This window comes from Trichomycterus rosablanca, chromosome 3 (assembly GCF_030014385.1).
Source record: "Trichomycterus rosablanca isolate fTriRos1 chromosome 3, fTriRos1.hap1, whole genome shotgun sequence".
NCBI lineage: Eukaryota > Metazoa > Chordata > Actinopteri > Siluriformes > Trichomycteridae > Trichomycterus > Trichomycterus rosablanca.
Window position 1 is genome coordinate 14,406,619 of NC_085990.1, and position 27,984 is coordinate 14,434,602.

The following is a 27,984-nucleotide window of genomic DNA, read 5'->3' on the forward strand; positions in this document are numbered from 1 at the left end:
TTCATCAAGAATCAAGATCACTGCATGCGCTGGCCAGGAGCGAGATCTGATTGCCGACTGCCGGTGTTTGCTTTCTGGATCTAGACTTAACATACATGCAGTAGCAGATTACATTTTAGAAAAGCAATGCTTACATTGTGCATAGCTTTGAATCTAGTGCTGAACTTCTAGCATTACCAATATACCTACACAGAGAGCTACTTACAATGATGCATGTGTCATACTCACTAATAATACTACTGTGTAACAGTATCTGGATTGTATCATGATATAATTTTAAACAACCATGTAACCATGTCCCTTTGGTTAGGAATAATAGAATGTGATTGCTGTGCTTTGCATTGTAGTCCAAACCGTTTAACTAAGCGTACTTCATTTGTTAAGCTTGTAATGATTTGTTTATGGTAAGGGTGGATAATGCATTTTAAAGCATGTCATTTTTATTTTAATTGTATGATTTTCTAGATTTTGGACCAAATGTGACTTGATAATAAGTTTGCAGGAGTTAGCATTGCCACTTTTTTTGACTTGCATATGACTATGTAGCCCTGTTGTACTAAGTTTTCACCTCATCACCAGGATTAAAATGATCTGCAGTTTGAGCCACAGTAGGCATTTGGTTGGTCCATACAAGATGTCATAGCCTTCATGTTCTCTAACATCAGTGAATCTCATTCCATGGCTTGTTCCTTTTTGGACCATTGTTGGTGGGTTCTCAACATTTACTTAACATTTATGGCATTTAGCAGACGCTTTTATCCAAAGTGACTTACAATTATGACTGAATACAGTTTAAACAAACGAGGGATAAGGGCCTTGCTCTGGGACCCAACAATGGCAACTTGGTGGTCGTAGGGCTTGAACCGACAGTCTTCTGATCACTAATTCAGTACCTTACCTGCTGACCTACCACTGCCCTTCAACCCAGTCATCTATCTATAACAATGTGGCCCTTATCAAAGTCACTCAGGAATATGGCAAAGCTATTGAGCTGCCTTCCTTAATAAAATCTCTGTCCCATGAGCATTTCTGCTAAATGCAACCCTGCAGTGGAAAATGGCTCAGTGCTTAATGGAAGAAAATCATGCCTCGCTAAATACACAGCTGTTTTTTGAAAGAGTTTTATGCTACCTAATAGTTTTATGCACTATTTCAACTTGATTTTTTTTTACCAGAGGGATATGCTAATGCAATTTTTCATTCATTCATACAGGCCAGATTATATGAACATTAACTCTGTAATTTGCCCAAATAATCACAGATGTCAAGAGTCAAAGAAGGTCAATAGTAACTTGTTGTGTTTTTACCGGATATTGTTATTAAATCACTGTGATATTGATTCAAACTGGATTACTGTACCAGATACCGGATATAGTTATTAAATCACTGTGATATTGATTCAAACTGGATTACTGTACCAGATACCGGATATAGTTATTAAATCACTGTGATATTGATTCAAACTGGATTACTGTACCAGATACCGGATATAGTTATTAAATCACTGTGATATTGATTCAAACTGGATTACTGTACCAGATACCGGATATAGTTATTAAATCACTGTGATATTGATTCAAACTGGACTACTGTAACCATACCGGATATAGTTATTAAATCACTGTGATATTGATTCAAACTGGACTACTGTAACCATACCGGATATAGTTATTAAATCACTGCGATATTGATTCAAACTGGACTACTGTAACCATACCGGATATAGTTATTAAATCACTGCGATATTGATTCAAACTGGACTACTGTAACCATACCGGATATAGTTATTAAATCACTGCGATATTGATTCAAACTGGACTACTGTAACCATACCGGATATAGTTATTAAATCACTGTGATATTGATTCAAACTGGACTACTGTAACCATACCGGATATAGTTATTAAATCACTGCGATATTGATTCAAACTGGACTACTGTAACCATACCGGATATAGTTATTAAATCACTGCGATATTGATTCAAACTGGACTACTGTAACCATACCGGATATAGTTATTAAATCACTGTGATATTGATTCAAACTGGACTACTGTAACCATACCGGATATAGTTATTAAATCACTGTGATATTGATTCAAACTGGATTACTGTACCAGATACCGGATATAGTTATTAAATCACTGTGATATTGATTCAAACTGGACTACTGTAACCATACCGGATATAGTTATTAAATCACTGCGATATTGATTCAAACTGGACTACTGTAACCATACCGGATATAGTTATTAAATCACTGCGATATTGATTCAAACTGGACTACTGTAACCATACCGGATATAGTTATTAAATCACTGCGATATTGATTCAAACTGGACTACTGTAACCATACCGGATATAGTTATTAAATCACTGCGATATTGATTCAAACTGGATTACTGTAACCATACCGGATATAGTTATTAAATCACTGTGATATTGATTCAAACTGGACTACTGTAACCATACCGGATATAGTTATTAAATCACTGTGATATTGATTCAAACTGGACTACTGTAACCATACCGGATATAGTTATTAAATCACTGCGATATTGATTCAAACTGGACTACTGTAACCATACCGGATATAGTTATTAAATCACTGCGATATTGATTCAAACTGGACTACTGTAACCATACCGGATATAGTTATTAAATCACTGCGATATTGATTCAAACTGGATTACTGTAACCATACCGGATATAGTTATTAAATCACTGCGATATTGATTCAAACTGGATTACTGTAACCATACCGGATATAGTTATTAAATCACTGCGATATTGATTCAAACTGGACTACTGTAACCATACCGGATATAGTTATTAAATCACTGTGATATTGATTCAAACTGGACTACTGTAACCATACCGGATATAGTTATTAAATCACTGCGATATTGATTCAAACTGGACTACTGTAACCATACCGGATATAGTTATTAAATCACTGTGATATTGATTCAAACTGGATTACTGTACCAGATACCGGATATAGTTATTAAATCACTGTGATATTGATTCAAACTGGACTACTGTAACCATACCGGATATAGTTATTAAATCACTGCGATATTGATTCAAACTGGACTACTGTAACCATACCGGATATAGTTATTAAATCACTGCGATATTGATTCAAACTGGACTACTGTAACCATACCGGATATAGTTATTAAATCACTGCGATATTGATTCAAACTGGACTACTGTAACCATACCGGATATAGTTATTAAATCACTGTGATATTGATTCAAACTGGACTACTGTAACCATACCGGATATAGTTATTAAATCACTGCGATATTGATTCAAACTGGATTACTGTAACCATACCGGATATAGTTATTAAATCACTGTGATATTGATACAGAAAGTTCGATCCCCAGGTGGAGTGGTCTGGGTTCTTTCTGTGTGGAGTTTGCATGTTCTCCCTATGTCTGCGTGGCTTTCCTCCAGGAGTTCCAGTTTCCTCCCACAGTCCAAAGACATGCAAGTGAGGTGATTTGAAGATATGACATTGTCCATGTCTGTGTTTGGCATTAAAAGACTTGAACTTCACCAGTACTTACCTGTCCTGTCATGAATGAAAGCAAAGTGTGTAAAACATGCTGTTAAAATCTTATTAAATAAATAAATTAAGCCAATCTGGTCATTCTTATTAACTAGCTTGGTTAAATTTGTGTAGCTTGTCTGCCAACTGTGTTTATGCTGGTCAGTCAATTTGGCTAAGCTAATTATGCAGTTAAAATTGTCTTGCTGTAAAGACACCACCCTATGATCATTTCATATCCCTCAAAAGAAAAGTTAACCAGCTAATTAAGAGAGGTGTCCACATATTATTGAGCATATAACGTGTTTTCTTCGACTGAATGCGTCTACACAGTACACACACCTTGGCGTCATTGAGGCCAGTTTTGCAGCGTGAAGCGGGAAATCCGAACTCTCCCGAAGATGTCCGAGCATCTCCGATAGGGTGCGACGCTCCCTCCTTTTCCCTCTCGCTCCTCAAGTGGCTTCACTGCTCGGGAGGAGCTACTGAAAAGGAGGTGGAAAAAAAGAGGGGCGAGGAGAACGATTAGAGAGGAGAAATTACAGGACATATTATCCATCAGCATCATCGGACACCAGCTCTAAATTATTGTGGGGCTACTTATAACAGACACGGTAAGAATAAGAACACCTAAAATTCATATGCATGATGCTGCGGCACACTAGGGGTTAAATTCTGCAGATTTTCCCCCCGTTGCTCTGTCTGGTAGTTTTCAAGGACATGTAGGGTAAATTGGATTTGAGGAATTTATTGTTTTAATTAGGTTAAGCCTGGGCATGTGAAACATTAATGGCTGGTGAGAAATTGTGAGATTTACCGGCGTTTAATAATGCAGAGCGACGCGCAAAACGCAGCGTCAGCGCAAAAAATCACACCAGGGTAGTGCGGCTTTAATAATTGACACATTTTACTAATTGCAATGAAATAAGGCTTCTGAAATAAAACAAAGATCTGATATAGGTATTGGGTGTCTTATTTTATAAAGAGTAATATTAAAACATGTGGTTTGGTATTAGATCAAATAGCCTATTAATGAGACCGGCGATATGTTAATGATGGAGCTGTGTAGTTTACCGGTATTTTATTCACGCGTTGTAGAAACATCATGTTATAATCTCTCTATTTGTATTTTTTCTTTTAATTGTACTGTTAGAAATGTTTGGCACATTTCTATATTTTTCCCGATTGAACATTTGACGCACCTAATGACCGCAAATTGACTGAACAAACCGGCTATATGAGCAAAATGTATCCATAATATCAACTGGTATTTCATTACTGCATCTGCTGCATATGCTGTATTGCAGCAGGGATGCGTGGTGCTGGCTGATACAGATTTCACCCTGTCTACTGCTGGCTGGCATACCAAAATGTAAAATTATACACCAGCAGTAAAAAAAAAAAAACTTCACATAATAGCTAAAAAGGCAATTTTGGGGTAAATAAAATCACAGATTCATTCATCTTTAGTTACTGCTTTATCCTGCACAGTGACATAAACAGTTGGCACAAGATAGGTACACACCCCAGACAGGGTGCCATTCCACCACATGGCACCACACAGAAATATATTCACATTTAATTTCCTTCAGGTTTAATGAAGTATCTATCTATAGCTATCTATAGCTATCTATCTATCTATCTATCTACACCTAAATGCAAGTATATGTGCCAATCCACCTACTTTAAATATAATGCACCTGGTGTTCTCATACCAGTACAATTGATTACCATGGTAGTGTCATTGCATTGCTAAAATCGTCCACTAACATCATTATCGTCATCTGGTCAGTCTGGCTCCTATGGGGGTCTTTTTTGATTGATAAAAGGGGTACAATTGAGATACAGTTCTAATTTAATCAAATAATTTTATAAAATAAGCAAAACACATGCACCTTGCCCAAAAGTATTTGGACACTTGTTTTTAACATCACCCAGTCCTACCTATGAGCAAACGAGGATAGATGATCAGTCTACTTGAGGGTTTTTGGTAGGTGGTAAAAAACTTGAAAGACATGCAGAACATGCCAACATCTATGCAGAATTAAAAGAGTATTGAACCAGGGTTGCTCAAGCAATGTGGGACAAACACTACCCGATGTGCCACCATGTCATCCTTGTAAGAATTTGAGTGATAAAAGGGGTATAGTGATAATACCCCCAAAGTGTACCTGTATGTTAGGTGTAGCTTATAAAATAATAAATGAATGTACATACCAGACAGGTGTACCTAATACAGTGCTTGTTAAAAGGGACAAATTAAAATAGGGGCAAAGCCAGTAAACGTAATGGAATGGTTACAAAAGTCCATGTGGACATGTGGGAACATGGCACAGACAGTGAGTTAAGATAGATCCTTTGCTGTTAGGGCTGTGTGGTAGCAAGACTGCTTGCTGTGAACATAGTCATGGGGGTTCCAATTTCAGGTATGACTCATTGTCATAATCGGTCAGGAATGTATGCAAAGAATTTTCATTCACACTCACTCCCACCTATTAAAGTGGACTATACAAGTAAAGTAGACAATTTACCTACTGGCATGTTTTGGGCAGGTGGTAGAAAACTGGAGAGACATGATGAACATGCCAATGTCTATGCAGCCAGTAATCAAAGATAAGGCTCTGGCTAAGCTCTTGACTGGGATTTTGTTCAAAGTGAAGTGGTTTCTAAAGATAAATGAAAGATAATTAATAAAACATAATTAAAGTTATGGCAGCCAGGCAGCATGATGTTTGAGTGTTGCACAACTTCAGGTGCTTCGAGACCTGGGTTTGATCTGCAGCTCATTTTACTGTTTTATTTGAAAGCTGGCATGTTTTCCTTGTGTTTTTGTTGACTTGCTGTGTTTTGATTTCCTTTTATCCCTTATGCCAGTTAGTAAATTGGCTGTTTTAATTTACCTCAAACATTTTGGACCAAGATTACTGCCAGAATACTTTGATTCATGAATACACATCATTCACAGTGAGAGCTCAGCTGCATACTTCAGCTTTTTCAATCCAGCAAACTGCAGACTATCAGATTTGGTATGAATACTGTAAAGGCAGTCATTGCAATAATTATAAATACACTATATGACCAAAAGTATTCAGACACCTCTCTGTGAAGGTGTGGAGTTCTGGCCACACTTACTTTGGTGTATAAAATCTGTGATATAAAATAAAATTAAACATACACTGATCAGGCATAACATTAAAACCACCTCCTTGTTCCTACACTCACTGTCCTATCAGCTCCACTTACCATATAGGAGCACTACAGAGCAGGTATTATTTGGGTGGTGGGTCATTCTTAGCACTGCAGTGACACTGACATAGTGGTGGTGTGTTAGTGTGTGTTGTGAGTTTTCAAACATCGTGTCCACTCACTGTCCACTCTATTAGACACTCCTACCTAGTTGGTCCACCTTGTAAATGTAAAGTCAGAGACGATCGCTCATCTATTGCTGCTGTTTGAGTTGGTAATCTTCTAGACCTTCATCAGTGGTCACAGGACGCTGCCCACGGGGCGCTGTTGGCTGGATATTTTTTGGTTGGTGGACTATTCTCAGTCCAGCAGTGACAGTGATGTGTTTAAAAAACTCCAGCAGCGCTGCTGTGTCTGATCCACTCATACCAACACAACACACACTAACACACCACCACCATGTCAGTGTCACTGCAGTGCTGAGAATGATCCACCACCTAAATAATACCTGCTCTGTAGTGGTCCTGTGGGAGTCATGACCATTGAAGAACTGCATGAAAGGGGGTTAACAAAGCATGCAGAGAAACAGATGGACTACAGTCAGTAATTGTAGAACTTCAAAGTGCTCCTATATGGTAAGTGGAGCTGATAAAATGGACAGTGAGTGTAGCAACAAGGAGGTGGTTTTAATGTTATGGCTGATCAGTGTATACTTTCAAATTCCAGGCTGAAATAAGCACCTATGGTTTTACAATGGGATGTCCAACAACCTCATATTCAGATGCAGATGTGCAGGTGCAGCCCTCAGAGTAATTAGAGAGTAAGAAAACCCTAAAACATAGGAACATAAAATGTATTAAATGTATTAGGTGGATCACAGAGTGCATGTAATCTGCTGCATCAGCATGTACAAAGACCAGATGAGAGCTGCTGTATCCCAAAATAGTGAGCTAAATTTGATCTCCGCCAATATTCAGGTAGCTATGCACCTCTATTATAGGCTATCATGTGGATTGAGGCACAGTCCCAGCTTGCCTGATACAGTGAGTTGTGAATATTATACCCACATATTTTGTCATTATATATTTTATACATCCTGTAAACAGTTCTCAAAGTTTAACATAAATTCACATTAAATTTAAACGAATTTGTTGACTGTTCACTCGCATTTCTGATTATTTGCTGTATTTTATGCCTCACCAAATTTCCAAGGCACATTTTTTATTCATTTTTAAAAATTTATTTTTTATTATTGACTGACAAAAATTAAATCTATTTTGTCTAGTGTCCCTTTCCTAAGGGTTTAACATTCTCACAACCCTGCAACACAATCTTACTTTTCACTTATTGAGTGTTTTTGTCCTGCGAATGAGACTATTTAATCCCCCCCCCCCCTCAATTTTCCAATCTAGTCCAATCTAATTACCCAACTGCATTTTGTTTTCTTCTATTGCTTAAAGCTCCTGCACCTTTAGTAGTGGTTTACGGCCTTGCTCTACATGGATTGAGAAATTCTTTTACAATATAATACACAGTAGATAGTAAAAGACCTAAATTATTTGTAATCTTGTTTTGAGAATATATGTATATATGTATGCATATATAATTTCCCATATTTGTGCAAACTATGTATAAAACCTATTAGAAATTGGGACAATTTCATATATTGACATATACATGTGGCCCATAGAAATATGTATGCTCATGTATGTGTAATGTCATATATGTAACATATATGTCAAAAATCCTTATTTCTATATATAAGTTACTCAAATATATAAAATAACCCCTCCCCCTTAGTCCAGTCTTTCCTATCCAGAAGACTGAAAGCCAATTTTGTCTGCTGAGGGCATTAGCCAATTATGCCTGCTAGAGGGCACCCAGCCAAATGGTAGCAGAGCCGAGATTCGAACCCTAATATGATCGATTCGAATCGAAATACAATCATTTAATACTACTAAGTCAACTTCTTTTTAACTTAAAACAAGGATTTGGTGCTTATGTTGCAGCCTCTTTGCCCAAATTTGAACTGAACAAATATACAGTAAGTTATCAATATTGCTCTGAAGTCTAGAGAAATCAAGCACATTTTGAAGAGCTTGTTTAGTTTACAAGACAAATAATATGTTCAATGAAATGAAAACATTTAGAAGCATTAAATGTTAATTAAATATAAATATATATTGCTAGAGCAATTAAATATATATTGCTTTGAGTTTTACCAACAGCGTTGTTGCATATATATATATATATATATATATATATATATATATATATGTGTGTGTGTGTGTGTGTGTGCGTGTATACTACACAACATTTAAATATAAAACATATACATGAATGCCTGAAAAAAAAATTTTGACATACAGCCTTTTTATATATGTTATGTTAATAAAATTACATATGTTATGTTATGTTAATAAAACATACATATATGTTATAAATGTTATAAACTTATATCTACATATATTACATACTGTATATCCAGAGGATACATGTATGTAATAATAATATATCACCTTATGGGTAATATACAGTGTATCACAAAAGTGAGTACACCCCTCACATTTCTGCAAATATTTTATTATATCTTTTCATGGGACAACACTATAGAAATAAAACTTGGATATAACTTAGAGTAGTCAGTGTACAACTTGTATAGCAGTGTAGATTTACTGTCTTCTGAAAATAACTCAACACACAGCCATTAATGTCTAAATGGCTGGCAACATAAGTGAGTACACCCCACAGTGAACATGTCCAAATTGTGCCCAAAGTGTCAATATTTTGTGTGACCACCATTATTATCCAGCACTGCCTTAACCCTCCTGGGCATGGAATTCACCAGAGCTGCACAGGTTGCTACTGGAATCCTCTTCCACTCCTCCATGATGACATCACGGAGCTGGTGGATGTTAGACACCTTGAACTCCTCCACCTTCCACTTGAGGATGCGCCACAGGTGCTCAATTGGGTTTAGTCCATCACCTTTACCTTCAGCTTCCTCAGCAAGGCAGTTGTCATCTTGGAGGTTGTGTTTGGGGTCGTTATCCTGTTGGAAAACTGCCATGAGGCCCAGTTTTCAAAGGGAGGGGATCATGCTCTGTTTCAGAATGTCACAGTACATGTTGGAATTCATGTATCCCTTAATGAACTGCAGCTCCCCAGTGCCAGCAACACTCATGCAGCCCAAGACCATGATGCTACCACCACCATGCTTGACTGTAGGCAAGATACAGTTGTCTTGGTACTTCTCACCAGGGCGCGGCCACACATGCTGGACACCATTTGAGCCAAACAAGTTTATCTTGGTCTCGTCAGACCACAGGGCATTCCAGTAATCCATGTTCTTGGACTGCTTGTCTTCAGCAAACTGTTTGCGGGCTTTCTTGTGCGTCAGCTTCCTTCTAGGATGACGACCATGCAGACCGAGTTGATGCAGTGTGCGGCGTATGGTCTGAGCACTGACAGGCTGACCTCCCACGTCTTCAACCTCTGCAGCAATGCTGGCAGCACTCATGTGTCTATTTTTTAAAGCCAACCTCTGGATATGACGCCGAACACGTGGACTCAACTTCTTTGGTCGACCCTGGCGAAGCCTGTTCCGAGTGGAACCTGTCCTGGAAAACCGCTGTATGACCTTGGCCACCATGCTGTAGCTCAGTTTCAGGGTGTTAGCAATCTTCTTATAGCCCAGGCCATCTTTGTGGAGAGCAACAATTCTATTTCTCACATCCTCAGAGAGTTCTTTGCCATGAGGTGCCATGTTGAATATCCAGTGGCCAGTATGAGAGAATTGTACCCAAAACACCAAATTTAACAGCCCTGCTCCCCATTTACACCTGGGACCTTGACACATGACACCAGGGAGGGACAACGACACATTTGGGCACAATTAGGACATGTTCACTGTGGGGTGTACTCACTTATGTTGCCAGCTATTTAGACATTAATGGCTGTATGTTGAGTTATTTTCAGAAGACAGTAAATCTACACTGCTATACAAGTTGTACACTGACTACTCTAAGTTATATCCAAGTTTCATGTCTATAGTGTTGTCCCATGAAAAGATATAATGAAATATTTGCAGAAATGTGAGGGGTGTACCCACTTTTGTGATACACTGTATGTGGAAAAGCCATTATTGATATAGTAGCATATATGTCATATATTACATTTCCATGTGGGTTGGCACAAAGTGATGAGACTGAACCCTCAGATTGCAAAGACTAAACCTTTGGTGGATACTCCTTTTATACTCAATCATGATTCCCTCACCTTTTACCAAGTTATCTGCTTATTGCAGAATATTTCAAAACATAGGGACAATGTTTCTATAAACCTTTCGCTCTTATTTTGCCCCTGTGTTTGGAGTGTGTCTGTAATTAAGTACATCATCCTCTACTAGGCAAAACATTTACCATGTAGTTGGAGCTTGGATTTTAAACCCCTGTAACAGCAGGTAGTGTGAAGGTAACAGGCTTGTTGTGTGCCTAATCAGGTGGCCTCATAGTGTATATTGTGCACCCTGCTCTAAATGCTGGTGGTAATTACTTCAGATAGACAATTAAAAAGCTCTGCACCGACAGGCATGTTATTAACAGCAGAAGTCACAAAGCACTGTTAATAAGGTGGAAGTCCACATATATCCTCATTTCTGTAAATATTTTATTTGTGTTATATACAATTTATTAAATAAGCAAAACACATGCTACTTGCCCAGTCCCACCTCTATCTGTCCCACCTATGGGCAAATGTGGATAGATGATCAATCTACTTGAAGGTTTTTGGTAGGTGGTAGAGCAGACCATAACTAAAGAAAAGAATTAAAAGAGTATTGAACCAGGCTCGCTTAAGCAATGTGGGACAAACACTACCCAATGTGCCACCTTGCCATCCTTGTAAGAAAATAGTTATTACAATGTTATTATTAAGAAATTATTTTATTATAGTGTCTACAAGCACAATGGATGTGGCAGAAACATCTGAACTCCATAATTTGGAGGCAGGTCCTTTTATTTGTGGTCATATTTGGTCAATATGTCCCTAGTTACATTTACATTTTTGGCATTTAGCAGACGCCTTCATCCAAAACGACTTACAGTACCTGGACATAGTTATTTCTATATGATCATACAATCAGTAGTTGACTTGTGTGTGCTCTAAACTGGCCTGCTGATTCAGGTCTCCGTTCATGTGTCTGTAATATTTTATGTTTTATAAATGAAGTGTGCACTGCATATTTGCCAAGTGTTTTTTGGGGAAAGGCATAACTGTGCCGTTGGAATATTATTGGATGTTATCATGGTTATGTAACAGAAAGGGGGCAGGTGGAGAGGCTGGTAACAAGTAGAGAGGGAGGAAGGTAATGCAAGATTTTAACCGGAGGGAATGACATCGGAACATGGTTTAGGTGTAGAGCAAGGCAAAGTGCATGTGTAGTCCATGTTGCTTTTCTTGTCTTCATGTCTGAGTACATTTAAAAAAAAATACGTCTGAAAGCATAACAGAATTAGATCCTGCAAAATTTTATTGAATTTCCACTTGGTTTTATGCCATCTAGTCTGTATCAGCCTACTTGTATTCATTCTGTGAAATCTTGCTTAAATCTAATTATGGATTATGTGTTGGCTTGGGTATTTTATGAGCAGCAAGAATGGCAAAGAGTGTAAATCTGTTGAAGGAGAATTAGTTTTTTTTCTGTTGCAGCTAATACTTCAGCAAAAGACAACCCCAGTTCAACTGGGGTCAGATGATCCAGTGTTGTCTTACGTAAATAAATAAATAAATTGGGACAGTGGGAGCCTAGTGGGTAGAGCTTTGGGCTATCAACCAGAAGATTGGCGGTTCAAATCCAGGCTCTCCATGAGCAAGGCCCTTAACCCTGTCTGCTCCAGGGGCGCCGTACGATGGCTGACCCTGTGCTCTGACCCCTGCTTCTAAACCAGATGGGTTATGCAAAGAAAGAATTTCATTGTACTGTACACCTGTATTTGTATATATGACAAATAAAGGAAATCCTATCTTAAATACCTGATAAAACACCAATGGAAAGCTTTACATATACCACCCAATGATAGACAGCATGCTTTACACCACTCAGTCTAGGGTTTAAAGCTGGCCATTATGTCCATTATGTGTGGCTGCTCATTTGGGGGTTAGTATATCATGTCATAGGTAGGGTCATATATCCCCCAAATGTGGCTTCCAAAAATCAGTGTGATGTAGTCAGTGATGGCTTAGTTACCTTGAAAAAGTAATCTGATTACTGATTACTGATTACTCCTTTAAAAAGTAACTTAGTTACTTTATGGATTACTTGATTTTAAAAGTAACTAAGTTAGATTACAAGTTACTTTATTAGTTATATAATGCGGAATATTTCAAAGATATTCCTTTGCAATACTTTATCATTTGGCTGCCAACTTGTGTGTACTGATGAGACTCAATTGAATCCCAGAACATGCTAGTGTGAATGCATGGAAAACAAATTTTAATTTTCTTTCAAGAATATGATACAGACTGACCAACACTATTACGCTAAATCAGCATTGAAAATTGACTTTACTTTTAATAGCCTTCTACAATGCGGGAGCTTCTTAAAACGGAAGATTTTCTTTTAAATAGAAGTGTTATTTACCTGCTATTAAATTGTTTTCCAACAAAATCCGCCCAATTTGGCGGATAATCGCCCAATCTGGCAACACTGGAATGCGCAGAGAAGCTGGCGCTTTTACTCGTAGCGCGCCACGAATACTACTAAATAGTACTACTGTACTTCTGTAATTGTGTTGGTGGTTGACATTTATGTTGAGTGTATTACTGCACTGTTTTGGTGAAGAACTACTCATCTGAGGTGCGCTGCTCCTGCGTGCAGAAATGCTTCAAAAAATTGCCGGCAAAGCGGTGGTCAGGGTGGCCAGGGGGGTGGCCGAAGATTACTTTATGGTGGCCATGGCAACCACTGGCCACCCCCTGGCTCCGCCCCTGCCAAGAAGAAAGCAAAAATATCTTTTCACTAAGGAAAATGACAAAAATAGTAACGCACAGTAATTTGGATAAGTAACTTTAATCTGATTACTGGATTGGAAATAGTAACGCGTTAGATTACTCGTTACTAAAAAATGTGGTCAGATTAGAGTAACGCGTTACTAAGTAACGCGTTACAGACCATCAGTGGATGTAGTTAACAAATTAAAGCATAGTTATTCTTCTTCTTCCTCTGCCTTTTTCCCGTTCGATTGTGAGGTCGGCTCTCGGCGGATCATGATCCGCATTGATTTTGCACAATTTTTAAGTCAGATGCCCTTCCTGACACAACCCTCCCTATTTTATCCGGGCTTGGGACCGGCACTACAATGCACTGGTTTGTGCATCTAGCGGCTAGGTATCTACTGGACAATTCAGTGTTTCCAATTAGCCTGGTGGCATGTTTTTGGACTGTGGGAGGAAACCGGAACCCCCGGAGGAAACCCACGCAGAAATTAAAGCATAATTGAGTACAACATATACAATGATGCCACATTCATGGTTCAAAGTCAGTATGCCTATAAATGTATAGAAGGTCCTAAAAACTTGAAATACATTCATTTAATTTCTAATAATTAGGTACGTCTAGCATATTGATGAAAATGTTCTCATTACTGAAACCGCAGTGTGCTTTTTCTCCACAAAATTCACACAGTAAAATTAACCTTAAATTAATTATGAAAGCTGGTTTGTATGAAAACAGCAGAGCAACAGAAAAATATTCTGCTAAAGGACATAAATCAAAGTAAAAAATTGAAATCACAGTCTGATTAAGCAACTCTTAACATGACTCAGTAGTGTGTATAGCCCACGTGCTTGTATCCATTTCCGATAATGTCTGGGCATGCTTCTGATGAGAAGGCAGATGATGTCTTGGGGGATATATAGAGTCCCAAGGGTTCTCAGTTGGATTTAGGACTAGGGAACATGAGAGCCAGTCAATAGCATCAATATCTTCATTATCCAGGAACTGCCTACACACTCTTTACACATAAGGTTGGGCATTGTTTTACACTACCAAAGCCCACTGCACCAGTGTAAGCTCTGACAATGGCTCTGAGAATTTCATTCCAGTACCTAACAGCAGGTTTGTGTGACAATCCAAGCATATGCCTTCCCAGACCATCACTGACCCACCACCAAACCAGTCATTCTGGATGATGTTACAGGATGCATAACATTTACCATGATGTCTCCACATGTGCTCAATGCGAATTTGCTCTCATCTGTGAAGAGACCAGGATGCCACTGGCACACCTGCCATTTCTGGCGTTCTCTGGCGAATGCCAATAGAGCGGCATGGTGCTGGGCTGTAAGCACAGGTCCCACTAAAGGATGTTTACCCTCATGCCACCCTCTTGGAGCCTGCTGGAGGTCATTTTGTAGAGCTCTGGCAGTGCTCCTTCTGTTCCTCCTTGCACAAAGGAGTAGATCCCGTTCATGCGGAGGAGTTGATGCCAGTTTCTGTCCCTGTCCAGCTCTTCTTATGTAATGGCCCATGTCCCGGTATGCTCTTCATGCTCTTGAGACACAGCTTGTGATGGCACATATGGATGCAACCAGTAGTGAATTGGACACCAGGCAAAATGCCAAACTAGAGCTAAATCAGTCAAGGATAAGGAGAAAGTAATTTTCTGTGGCTACCACCTGTCAAACCATTCATTTTTTGGGGGTTGTCTTGCTGTTGCCTCTCCAGTTTACCCGTTGTCACTATTTTGCACCAAAGCAAGGCATTGTGAAATTGATTTGCAATGCTTTCTCATGCTTTCTACCTGAACAGATTGAAATCCCTAAAGCTTAATAGACTTGGTGTTGTACTATGATAATTAAGTGTCCTCTTTTTATTTTTTTGAGCAGCGTATAATGGATTATCCTAAGCTTACACTAATGCTGTAAACACTGTATCTTTTATTCTTACATTCTGCATCTCTGTATCATGTAACTCCTAATGCCCTTTTTTGTAGTGGGGGAAACAGATAACCTCAACCTAGATCAACACTTTAAACCCAAATCTGATCATACTGAAACTGAACAAATTTGTGTGTTTGGTTTGATTATATTTTACACAGTTAAAATGCATCTAGATGTTATTAAAGTAGTTTGTAGAAATATACTGGGCTGTGTATAATTAGGGTGACCATACGTCCTCTTTTTCCCAGACATGTGCTCTTTTTGAGACCTAAGAAATGCGTACGCATTGATTTTTTTAAATCACCAAAAATGTCCGGGTTTCTGCTTTTCTAGTCTGCACTCGCTATTCTGTTTTGCATTGGTATGTTTTAAAGTCTTTTTTAGGAGTGCATCTGTTTTGTTAAAAAGTCTGATTTTCACATGCACATACTAACACAGAGGCTCTTGTCAACACCGTGATGGCACTGCATTCTGTGGAAATTGCTCAGCAAGCACTAGAAGACACATCTTACTGCTGGGTTTCTACTGATGGGAGCAAGTAATTAAAGTGAATCAAATTAAAGTTAAAAACACTCAAAGAAACTAAAAAATAAAGGTATTTTTATATATAGGTGACAACTGTTTTTTAATTTGTTGTTATTATTGTTTAGGGCTTAATGCTGAATGTGAAGGAATAAGATTATCTGACCCTAAAGGCCTTTGTTAAAGAGCAGCTGTACATTTATTAAAGTTCAGTAATACAGCTGGATGGTTATTGACTCATTTGTCAACTATGTAAACATTGCCATGGTGTCACCAACGACATGAAATATCCCCCCCCCCCCCCTTCCTTCCCCGAACCAGGCGTCCTCTTTTTTAAAAACCAAAATATGGTCACCCTATGTATAATATAATTTTTACTTCTGCTGTTGTATCAGGTAATTGTGACAACTCTACAACTCCTATAACACTGAGGAATAGTGTGCCTTAGGTAATTATTACTGAATACTGACTATGCCACTGTAGTTAACACTGTAGTTATTCATGTAATCAATCAAGTACTACAGTGTATTCTTTAGTTTTTAATTCTTTTTTTAATTATTCTGCCCAAGCCTTAGCCTTAAATCACATATTTAAAGTGCCCTACACTACTTTTAATTTGCAAACTTTCTTTTTTTATGTATGTACATGTGAAAAACATTGCACATCAAAAAATGCAAAAAAAAAATAATGTCAATAATTCACACCCAGAAACTAAAATGCACAGAGATCTAATTTATCTATCTGTATTTCCTGCACAGATAGATGAATCAATCGATTGAAAAACAGCTTGAAAAAGCAATTAAGCAGCAGAAACTGAACTCCCATAATTACGAAAAAACCTGTATTTACTTTCTATTAAGCCAATTAAGCACTATTATTCTACAACCCCGAATCAGAAAAAGTCAGCATGAAAAATACAAATAATAAAAAAACATTTAACATAAAACGTTTCTTACATTTACGTTGACTTTTATTTGATTGCAGACAGGATGATATCTGAGATATTCCATGTTTTATTTGCTCAACTTCATTTAATTTATTGATAAACATCCATTCCTGCATTTCAGGCCTGCACTGATGTTGGTAGAGCTAGCATAAATTGATGTTCCAGTTCATTCCAAAGCTGTTCAGTGGGGCTGAGGTCAGGGCTCTGTGCAGGCCTTTTTTGCTTTAGCACTGACTTCTAAAATGTCTCTAAGCCCAACAGCAGCATCTTGACAAATTCAGGATTCAATTCCTTTAGACCCACAGCAACACTAGCCAGGATTTAGCAGTTGATGAAAATGAAATGAAATAAATAAGAACAATAACAATGAATCTGTCCTTTTTTCTAGATCCAACATGGAGATGCTCAGGGTTGTGGTCTTCAGCATGTTGCTGTGTGTAGGTAAGATGCATCTTATCATTCTTATCAATAATTGTTTATAATACAAACGCTATTGTTATATCTTTGATATAAAATACATAACTTCAATATAACAATACCAATACTTAATATACAGTGTATCACAAAAGTGAGTACACCCCTCACATTTCTGCAAATATTTCATTATATCTTTTCATGGGACAACACTATAGAAATAAAACTTGGATATAACTTAGAGTAGTCAGTGTACAACTTGTATAGCAGTGTAGATTTACTGTCTTCTGAAAATAACTCAACACACAGCCATTAATGTCTAAATGGCTGGCAACATAAGTGAGTACACCCCACAGTGAACATGTCCAAATTGTGCCCAAAGTGTCAATATTTTGTGTGACCACCATTATTATCCAGCACTGCCTTAACCCTCCTGGGCATGGAATTCACCAGAGCTGCACAGGTTGCTACTGGAATCCTCTTCCATTCCTCCATGATGACATCACGGAGCTGGTGGATGTTAGACACCTTGAACTCCTCCACCTTTCACTTGAGGATGCGCCACAGGTGCTCAATTGGGTTTAGTCCATCACCTTTACCTTCAGCTTCCTCAGCAAGGCAGTTGTCATCTTGGAGGTTGTGTTTGGGGTCGTTATCCAGTTTTCGAAGGGAGGGGATCATGCTCTGTTTCAGAATGTCACAGTACATGTTGGAATTCATGTTTCCCTCAATGAACCGCAGCTCCCCAGTGCCAGCAACACTCATGCAGCCCAAGACCATGATGCTACCACCACCATGCTTGACTGTAGGCAAGATACAGTTGTCTTGGTACTTCTCACCAGGGCGCCGCCACACATGCTGGACACCATCTGAGCCAAACAAGTTTATCTTGGTCTCGTCAGACCACAGGGCATTCCAGTAATCCATGTTCTTGGACTGCTTGTCTTCAGCAAACTGTTTGCTGGCTTTCTTGTGCATCAGCTTCCTTCTGGGATGACGACCATGCAGACCGAGTTGATGCAGTGTGCGGCGTATGGTCTGAGCACTGACAGGCTGACCTCCCACGTCTCCAACCTCTGCAGCAATGCTGGCAGCACTCATGTGTCTATTTTTTAAAGCCAACCTCTGGATATGACACCGAACACGTGGACTCAACTTCTTTGGTCGACCCTGGCGAAGCCTGTTCCGAGTGGAACCTGTCCTGGAAAACCGCTGTATGACCTTGGCCACCATGCTGTAGCTCAGTTTCAGGGTGTTAGCAATCTTCTTATAGCCCAGGCCATCTTTGTGGAGAGCAACAATTCTATTTCTCACATCCTCAGAGAGTTCTTTGCCATGAGGTGCCATGTTGAATATCCAGTGGCCAGTATGAGAGAATTGTACCCAAAACACCAAATTTAACAGCCCTGCTCCCCATTTACACCTGGGACCTTGACACATGACACCAGGGAGGGACAACGACATATTTTGGCACAATTTGGACATGTTCACTGTGGGGTGTACTCACTTATGTTGCAGCTATTTAGACATTAATGGCTGTGTGTTGAGTTATTTTCAGAAGACAGTAAATCTACACTGCTATACAAGTTGTACACTGACTACTCTAAGTTATATCCAAGTTTTATGTCTATAATGTTGTCCCATGAAAAGATATAATGAAATATTTGCAGAAATGTGAGGGGTGTACTCACTTTTGTGATACACTGTAACTGTGCACTACAAGTGTACCAAGACTTGTAATGTATTTTTATTGTGATGTTTAACATAATACATATATTTTTTCTATTTTTCAGGTTTCTCTGAGACTCTGAATGGTAGGTTTTGTTCTGTGCATTGTATATATACAGTATATTTTATATACAGTATATTGTATAACATGTATGATATGTTCTTATTTGGTTTATTTATTTATTCTTGTGCATGACTTTAACAGTTTCTTTTTTCCTTTTTCTTTCTCAGCCAGGACTGATAAGCTTTTTCTGGGTGAGGGTTATTCCATTCCATTGCCAGTGGGCAGCGCTGAGGTGGTCTTTCAGCCCAGGATTGGTCCAAGAGGCAGGGAACTGGAGATGATAAAGGCTGGCAAAGTGGTGAGTCATCGGGTCAAACTGAACGAGGAGCTGAACATCCTGCTTCTGGAGAATGTCGGAGAGAGCGATGAAGGACTGTACATCGTTAAATCCACAGAAAACCCTGAGGATGTCAAGAACTTTTATCTCATCGTCAGAGGTGCCACCCAACAACAGTTTTTTATGAATTAAGATCATCTTGCTTGATTTTGCAACATTTTTATCCTGTATACATTGTTATAATTAAGAAAATTAAAATAACCGGGGCTGAAATAAACCTGACTAAAAGAAGAAGCAATTTTACCCCCCCCCCCATGTCCTACACACACACAGTGAGTTGCAAAAGAAGTAGCATATTGGAAAACCATGTATCCACATTAATAAATTGAGGCAAAAACTTCATTTACGTAATTGGTTCTCAATTTTATATTTGTAGCAGTATTGTCCTTTATGACTGTTTTAGGATTTAAGTTGTAAAATAAATGCAAGAAATACTTTTAACAACTCTAAAATTTAACCCAAATGCACACTTTTTCCAGTTTTCCCCTTATAGACTTTTTATATATTTATTAGTGTATTTATTTATTTATAGGACACTTTATTCACACAGTGATTCTTTATAGGGCCATTTGTAATAAAGTGCCACCCTGCAGTCCTCCTCAGCCAGCTTATGCCTAGTTCACACTACACGATTTTTGCCCTGATTTTCGCTCGCCGACTGGTCGGCACTAGATTTGCCAGCTTGGAGGCAACCTAGCGTTCGCTCAGTGATCGAAGCTCTCGATCGCTATGTGTGAACTGCTCAACGACTTGATCTGAGTGGCTCGCCGACCATGTTAAATATGTGGATATCAGTCGGGTGACTGGCAGGGGAGGAGTTGTAAAACGGGGGACAGGGGCATAATATAGTTTCTATCAGAATGCATCGGCACACACACGTTTTACAGTATTTCTGACCTTATCGTTCTCGACAAAACATAACACCAACGTTGCATTGCAAAAAATATTTATAAACCTCCAACTAACTACAGAATAGACAATCCCTGCCGGTCGTGTAGTGAAATCAACTCATATTCATTTATTTTTTCTCTTTGCTTTTACGCTTTTACACATCCAGCGCACAAACAACTTTGATCGCTCGCTTATTGTTGATGTGCATTTTTGGACGTAGTAAAGTTAAACCCTCATCACTTCTCGCGTATGTTTTCATGACAAAATGTAGTTTGGGAGACCAGACAGACTCGCCTCGTGTAGTGTGAAACCCCCTATCGCCGATCAGTCGTGTAGTGTGAAATACACAACGACTGAAAAGACTCCCGAGTGCAAGAGATCCAGTTCTGTAGTGTGAACTGTACAGCGATCTGAACACCTTAAAGTCGTGTAGTGTGAACTTGGCATTAGGCGTATTGTAGGAGTGTAGGGATGAAAGTGCATAAATGACATTGGATATATCCAAATATGTAATGGGGAAAATGTAATAAAAACACAAGTGGCAGACTAAATTAATCTACAATAAAGTTTTAATGTTGATTTACCCAAATACTGGCATGAACCCTTTTGAGATAAGTGGACTTTATGGAAAAAGTCAAGTCCCTTCCAAAAAAACCCCAACAAATTTGCTTTAACTCTTCTTCCAAGTAGAATAATTACTAACCCAACCAGAGCTATGACAAAAACATAAAAAATGATGTGCTCCATTATTCACAGAAATAAACTGACATTTCAAGATTGCTATGACAAACATGTCTCTTAACAAGTGCCATGCCTCGTACATGCCTCGTACACTTTTGACTGTTTATTATAGTTCTCTGCACACACACAGATGCAAATCCAGCCTACCCTCAGAATAGTCCTCATTATTACTGGGTGCATGTAGTTAACAGCATAGAGGCGTAATGATGCAGAAAAGTAATTGCAGATCTGTCAACCCCCTCTTGGTGCTTCCGCTATCTTTTTTTCTATCTAGCTGGCTCTTTCTTTTATCTACACTGTTTTAGTCTAAGTATAGTAAGAATATACAGTACATTTGCTTGCCAGTTTATTAGATAATTCATAGTTGTATAGTTGCCCCTTGTGAGTATATCCAGTGAATTAAGAAAGTATTCGGCCACTCAGGTGGCGCAGCGATAAAATATGCTAGCACACCAGAGCTGACATTTCAAATACATCGTATCGAATCTCAGCTCTGCCATTTGGCTGGGCTGGGCGGCTACATGAACAACGTTTGGCTATTGTTCATACAGGGTTAGGAAGCCGGATAGGGACCTCATAACTGATGCAATTACGACTTCTGCTGGCTGGTTAATGGCATCTGCACAGAGTAGAGGAATAATGCTGATCAGGGTGTGGCTCTCCATGCACAGGGCTGATTCGCATATAAACTCGCATATGAATTTTCTTTTTGCATTTCCCCCCCAATATTCCTCCCAATCCAGTCATGACTAACACACGCCCCCCACCCCGACTGCATCTTTTCACCTGCACGTGGCGAGTTCATATGTGGGTCAGCTTTGTATAAGAGGAGACACACCCTGATCCTAATTATCCCTCGCCTCTGTGCAGGCGCCAGCAGAGGTCGTAATTGCATCAGTTATGAGGTCTTCTCCGGCACCCCCCCTTGAACAACAGCCAATCGTTGTTCATGTAGGCGCCCAGCCTGCCCGGTGGCAAAGCTGAGTTTCGAACCAACGGGTTCAAAATGTCAGCTCTGGTGTGCTAGCGTTTTTTTTTTTCCACTGCGCCCCATTCACAGCAATTTTAAGTAACTCTAGAGCACCTGGAGGAAACCCACGCAGACACGGGAAGAATATAAAAATATAGAAAGGACCCAGACCCGTAATCGAAACTAGGACCTTGCTGTTAGGTGACAGAGCTACCCACTAGACACCGTGCTCTAATAATTGAGCAATCTCAACATCTCTCTCTCTTTCTTTCTCTTTTTCTCAGACTGTACGGTTGAAGGGAATGTAAAGTATGGAGACAACTTTCAACTGACCCTGCCCGAGAAATCCATCCCTATTGGGGTAGAATTTCGCCCCAGTGCTGTGGAGGCCAATCAGACTTCTCATCCAGCCCAAGAACTGCTAAATCGTAATGGAAATTTTCAGGATGGGTATGAAAATCGCATTATTGTGACTGAGAAGAACTTCGTCCTGCGGGCTGTAACTGGGACTGATGAGGGAAGCTACACCATCACTAATTCCAGTGGTAAAGTCAGCAACAAGGTCTGCCTTAATGTGATAGGTAAGAGAACATGTTGATCTATTTGTGAAGGAGCTACCTACTTCCTAAGAGAATAACAGAAACCCATAATACTATGTTCTATGTTAGTAAGAATAAGTGTATTGAGATTAAACAAAAAATATATTACAGAAAGGGAACATTAGTAAAAACACAACATACACAAACCAAAATGTTTTATCCTTGAGAAAATAGTAATGGGGAGGTGCCACCTTGGTTACTTAAACAGCTTAATATACCAGCTTAAACTGGTGAACTATAAACAGTTGGACACAGAAAGGCTTGGAATACAAACCACATATTTTATGCCTTACTGTCAAAGCAGTCACCATGTGACAATCTAAGAAAATTCCAGAAAAGACCTATAAAAACAAGCCTCTAAGACTCAACAGAAAGACAGTACTATATAGGGCTGGCTCGATTCCATCTGATACCGATACTGCAAATTGAGTATCTGCTGATACTGATACCAATCCGATACCGTTATTTCTCCTCTCAAACAACTAAGCAGTAATAATACATGTCTCAATGCACCATGGTTAAACTAGCTATCTAAATAACAATGCTCAGACTGTGAAACAAATATTCTAAAGGAATAAATACAGAACCTACAACATCACACTTCTGCAAAACTGCTGTTTTTATTTTCACTTTTACACAAAGAAAGTTTAGCAGCATATTTGGCTTGTTTAACAAAAGTGTCTACAATTGGAAGATGTGGATGTCAATTAAACGCGATGGACCAATTAGAATTGACGCAGAATTGAGCTTTTCCGTTAAAGTTCTGTCATGTTTATAGATTATTAAAAACCAAAGCGCGCTTATTAAAAACCCTGCTGGATTTTGAAGAGGACGTCTGTGTAGTTTGTTTTATTTCATAACACTAATGGATTAATGGTCGAGGATGTGAGATATCTCCAAGCCGGGACAAGATAGGGTTTATCTCAGGTGAGCGATGTTGCGGATGAGTTGTAGATCAGTGGCACATGTTAATGATGTCATCAAGAGTGAGTGGCAATAAACAGCCCTTTGTTGGAACGTATCTTTGTGTGTTATTTGCTTTACACACAAACAATGGCCTTATTTACATAAGCAACAGTATCGGATCGGATTACACGTTTTTTCCTTCCGATATCCGATCCAGTGATTTGGGCCAACATCGGACTGATACCGATACAGAGTATCGGATCGGTGCCAGTCCTAGTATAATCTTCAAAATAATTAACAAAGAACCCTTCCCTCACTTTTCTTCCTCCCTATTTTCTTCCTTTCTGCTTTCGCTTTTTCTGCTTCCATCCTTTCTTCCCTCCTCCTTTAATTTATTTTTGCCTTCCTGCCTGCCTTAGTCCTTGCTGTTTTCTCTCTTCTGTCGTGTGTCTTCCTGGCTAAAATCAAGTCTGTCTATGTTCACTTGGTTGATTAAAGAGTATTTGGTATCTTTTAAAAGGAAGCGAGCAGTATAACAGGATGTAATAATTACAGTGAAGTCTGCATTTAAGTAAGCATGATGGGACGGTGCATTTACAGTGGGGGAAATAAGTATTTGATCCCCTGCTGATTTTGTAAGTTTACCCCCTTACAAAGACTTGAACAGTCTATAATTTGTATGGAAGGTTTATTTTAACAGAGAGAGACAGAATATCAACAAAAAATCCAGAAAAAACATTAAATAAAAGTTATAAATTAATTTGTATTTATTTAAGGGAAATAAGTATTTGATCCCCTACCAACCAGCAAGAATTCTGACCCCCACAGACCGGTTATGTGCACAAAAGGCACACAAATTAGTCCTGTCCCTGTATAAAAGACACCTGTCACAGAATCAGTTTCTTCCGTTCAAATCTCTCGACCACCATGGGCAAGACCAAAGAGCTATCAAAGGACGTCAGGGACAAGATTGTAGACCTGCACAAGGCTGGAATGGGCTACAAGACCATCATTAAGAAGCTTGGTGAGAAAGAGACCACTGTTGGCACGATAATTCGAAATTGGAAGAAATACAAGATCACAGTCAATCGCCCTCGCTCTGAAGCTCCATGCAAGATCTCACCTGGTGGGGTAAGAATGATTCGGAGAAAGGCGAGGTCAGCCCAGAATTACATGGCAGGAGCTTGTCAATGATCTCAAGGGAGCTGTGAGCAGAGAAATGCTGGATATGACCCCAAGAACACCATCCCCACTGGGCATTTCTCTGCCTCCAAACACGGCGAGTGGAGTTGATGCCGAAGAGCTCAATTTTGGTCTCATCTGACCATATCACATTCTCCCAAGCTTTCTCTGAATCATTCAGGTGTTCATTGGCAAACTTCAGACGGGCCTGTACATGAGCCTTCTTGAGCAAAGGGACTTTGCGGGCACTGCAGGATCTCAATCCATTACGGCGAAGTGTGTTACTAATGGTTTTCTTGGTGACTGTGCTCCCAGCTCCCTTGAGATCATTGACAAGCTCCTCCCGTGTAATTCTGGGCTGACCTCACCTTTCTCAGAATCATTCTTACCCCACCAGGTGAGAGCTTGCATGAAGCTCCAGAGCGAGGGCGATTGACTGTGATCTTGTATTTCTTCCGTCTTCAAATTATCGCACCAACAGTGGTCTCTTTCTCACCAAGCTTCTTGCTGATGGTCTTGTAGCCCATTTCAGCCTTGTGCAGGTCTACAATCTTGTCCCTGACGTCCTTTGATAGCTCTTTGGTCTTGCCCATGGTGGTCGAGAGATTTGAACTGAAGAAACTGATTCTGTGACAGGAGTCTTTTATACAGGGACAGGACTAATTTGTGTGCCTTTTGTGCACATAACCGGTCTGTGGGGGTCAGAATTCTTGCTGGTTGGTAGGGGATCAAATACTTATTTCCCTTAATTAAATACAAATTAATTTATAACTTTTATTTAATGTTTTTTTTCTGGATTTTTTGTTGATATTCTGTCTCTCTCTGTTAAAATAAACCTTCCATAAAAATTACAGACTGTTCAAGTCTTTGTAAGGGGGTAAACTTACAAAATCAGCAGGGGATCAAATACTTATTTCCCCCACTGTATATAAGCAAAAAAACCAAGCTTATATGCAGGCAGGAAAAAAAAATATTAAATAATAAAGAAAGAGGGAGAAAGAGAGGAAGGAGACAGAATTTCTCCTTTGGTGACTGCACCATTCATCCAATAAATTATTCACATGCTCTCGCCTTTCTGCCACTGACTTCATCCCTTTCTCTTACTCATCTTCATCAATTCATTTATTCTTTTCTTGCTGTTTATGAGATCATCCTGCAGTAGGAAAAAAAATACCTTAAGAGTACAGTGTATTAACTTCTTTCTTTCTTTCTTTCTTTCTTTCTTTCTTTCTTTCTTTCTTTCTTTCTTTCTTTCTTTCTTTCTTTCTTTCTTTCTTTCTTTCTTTCTTTCCTTCCTTTCTTATTTTCTACCTTCCTTCCTTCCTTCCCTTACCATTCCTTCCTTCCCACCTTCTTTCCTTCCATCCTTCCTTTCTTCCTTCCTTTCTCCGTCCTTCCTTTCTTCCTTCCTTTCTTCTTTCCTTTCTCCGTCCTTCCTTTCTTCCTTCCTTTCTTCTTTCTTCTCCGTCCTTCCTTTCTTCCTTCCTTCCTTCTTTCCTTTCTCTGTCCTTCCTTTCTTCCTTCCTTCCTTCCTTCCTTCCTTCCTTCCTTCCTTCCTTCCTTCCTTTCTTCCTTCCTTCCTTCCTTCCTTCCTTTTGTCCTTCCTTCCCTCTTTTTCTTTCTTTCCTTCCGTCCTTCCTTCCTTCATTTCTTCCTTCATTTCTTCCTTCCGTCCTTCCATCCTCCCTTCCTTCCATCCTTCCTTCCTTCATTTTTTCCTTCCTTCTTTCCTTCCTTTCGTCCTTCCTTTCTTCCTTTCTTCCTTCCTTTCCCACCTTCCTTCCTTCTTTCCTTCCTTCCTTCCTTCCTTCCTTCCTTCCTTCCTTCCTTCCTTCCTTCCTTCTTTCCTTCCTTCCTTTCTCTTTTATCCCTTCCTTTCTCATTTTCTACCTTCTTTTACTTCCTTCTTTCCTGACTTACAGAGCATCAGAACTTTGTGACCGTTCAGCCTGGAGAAATGTTCACTTTTACTCTGCCAATAAACAGTTCCACTGCCCATCTGACCTACTCTTCTGACTCCAGTGGATCTGAAAAAACCTGGGTAATCATGGAGAGGGGCGAGTTAAACCTGCCACCTCAGCTGGAAGGACGGTTTAGCGTGGAGGACTTTTCATGTACACTTAAGGAGGTGAAGGCCAGCGACAAAGGACTGTTTCAGATCACGGACCAACAGGGCTTCCTAGTGTCCAAATACCACCTGAAAGTGGAACGTAAGTAAACTTTTATACCTGAACTATATAAAACATCTACATAGTAAGGTCATACCAGTGCATTTTAGTTCATTTAAACTGCTGAACATGGATTAAATGCAGCTAGCAAATGAAAGAATCAGATTGTTAGTTTTGATGCAGCATTAAAATAATCTGCCCAATTTGTAGTTTCAATCTGGAATTTGGAGGAATTTCAGTGTGTAAAGGCCAAGGGCACAAGCTTAAGCTGAGTGTCCGTGATCTTCGATTTCTTAGATGGCACTGCATCAAGAACTGCCATTCAACAATAGCTGATATAACCACATGGGTAAGGGAGTACTTTGGCAAACCTTTGTCAAGCACTACAATACAGAGTTACATGCACAAATGCCACTTAAAACTTTACTGTGCAAAAAAGAAGCCTTATGTTAACCATGTCCATAAGCGGCGTCGACTTCTCTGGGCTCGGAGGCATCTAGGATGGACCATCACACATTTTTTGGAATAATGGACGCCGTGTGTGACGAAAGACGAAAAGGACCATCCAGACTGTTATCAGCAACAAGTCCAAAAAACAGCTGGAAATCTTTTCCAGGGACGTCCATGCATTTTTCAACAAGACAATGCAAAACCACATGCTGCACACATTACAAAGTCATGGCTGCAGAAGTAGAGGGTACAGGTACTGGACTGGCCTGCCTGCAGTCCTGACCTGTCCTCAATAGAGAATGTGTGGAGAATTTTGAAACGAAAAATGCGACAACGACGACCCTGTACTGTTGCACATCTTAAGAGGTGTTTGCAGGAAG

At 39.3% G+C, this 27,984-nt stretch overlaps 2 protein-coding genes across 2 annotated transcripts in view; one reads left to right on the plus strand and one right to left on the minus strand.

Moving 5' to 3' along the window:
* Positions 1–4,083: 4,083 nt before the first annotated feature.
* si:dkeyp-77h1.4 (uncharacterized) overlaps positions 4,084–27,984 on the plus strand; it is a 34,424-nt gene continuing 10,523 nt past the window's right edge. The window contains exons 1-6 of the mRNA XM_062992773.1: positions 4,084–4,174; positions 17,543–17,595; positions 19,362–19,382; positions 19,528–19,797; positions 22,584–22,880; positions 26,909–27,196. Coding sequence (XP_062848843.1) covers positions 17,550–17,595; positions 19,362–19,382; positions 19,528–19,797; positions 22,584–22,880; positions 26,909–27,196 — 922 coding nt within the window. The 5' untranslated portion in view covers positions 4,084–4,174; positions 17,543–17,549. The remainder of the gene's footprint in view (positions 4,175–17,542; positions 17,596–19,361; positions 19,383–19,527; positions 19,798–22,583; positions 22,881–26,908; positions 27,197–27,984) is intronic.
* Positions 14,673–27,806, minus strand: LOC134310972 (cilia- and flagella-associated protein 251-like). The gene is made up of 2 exons (XM_062992772.1): positions 26,320–27,806; positions 14,673–14,693 (listed from the first exon to the last, which is right to left on the minus strand). Exons 1-2 carry the CDS (start codon positions 26,665–26,667, stop codon positions 14,688–14,690), a joined length of 354 nt encoding a protein of 117 aa, XP_062848842.1. The 5' UTR covers positions 26,668–27,806; the 3' UTR covers positions 14,673–14,687.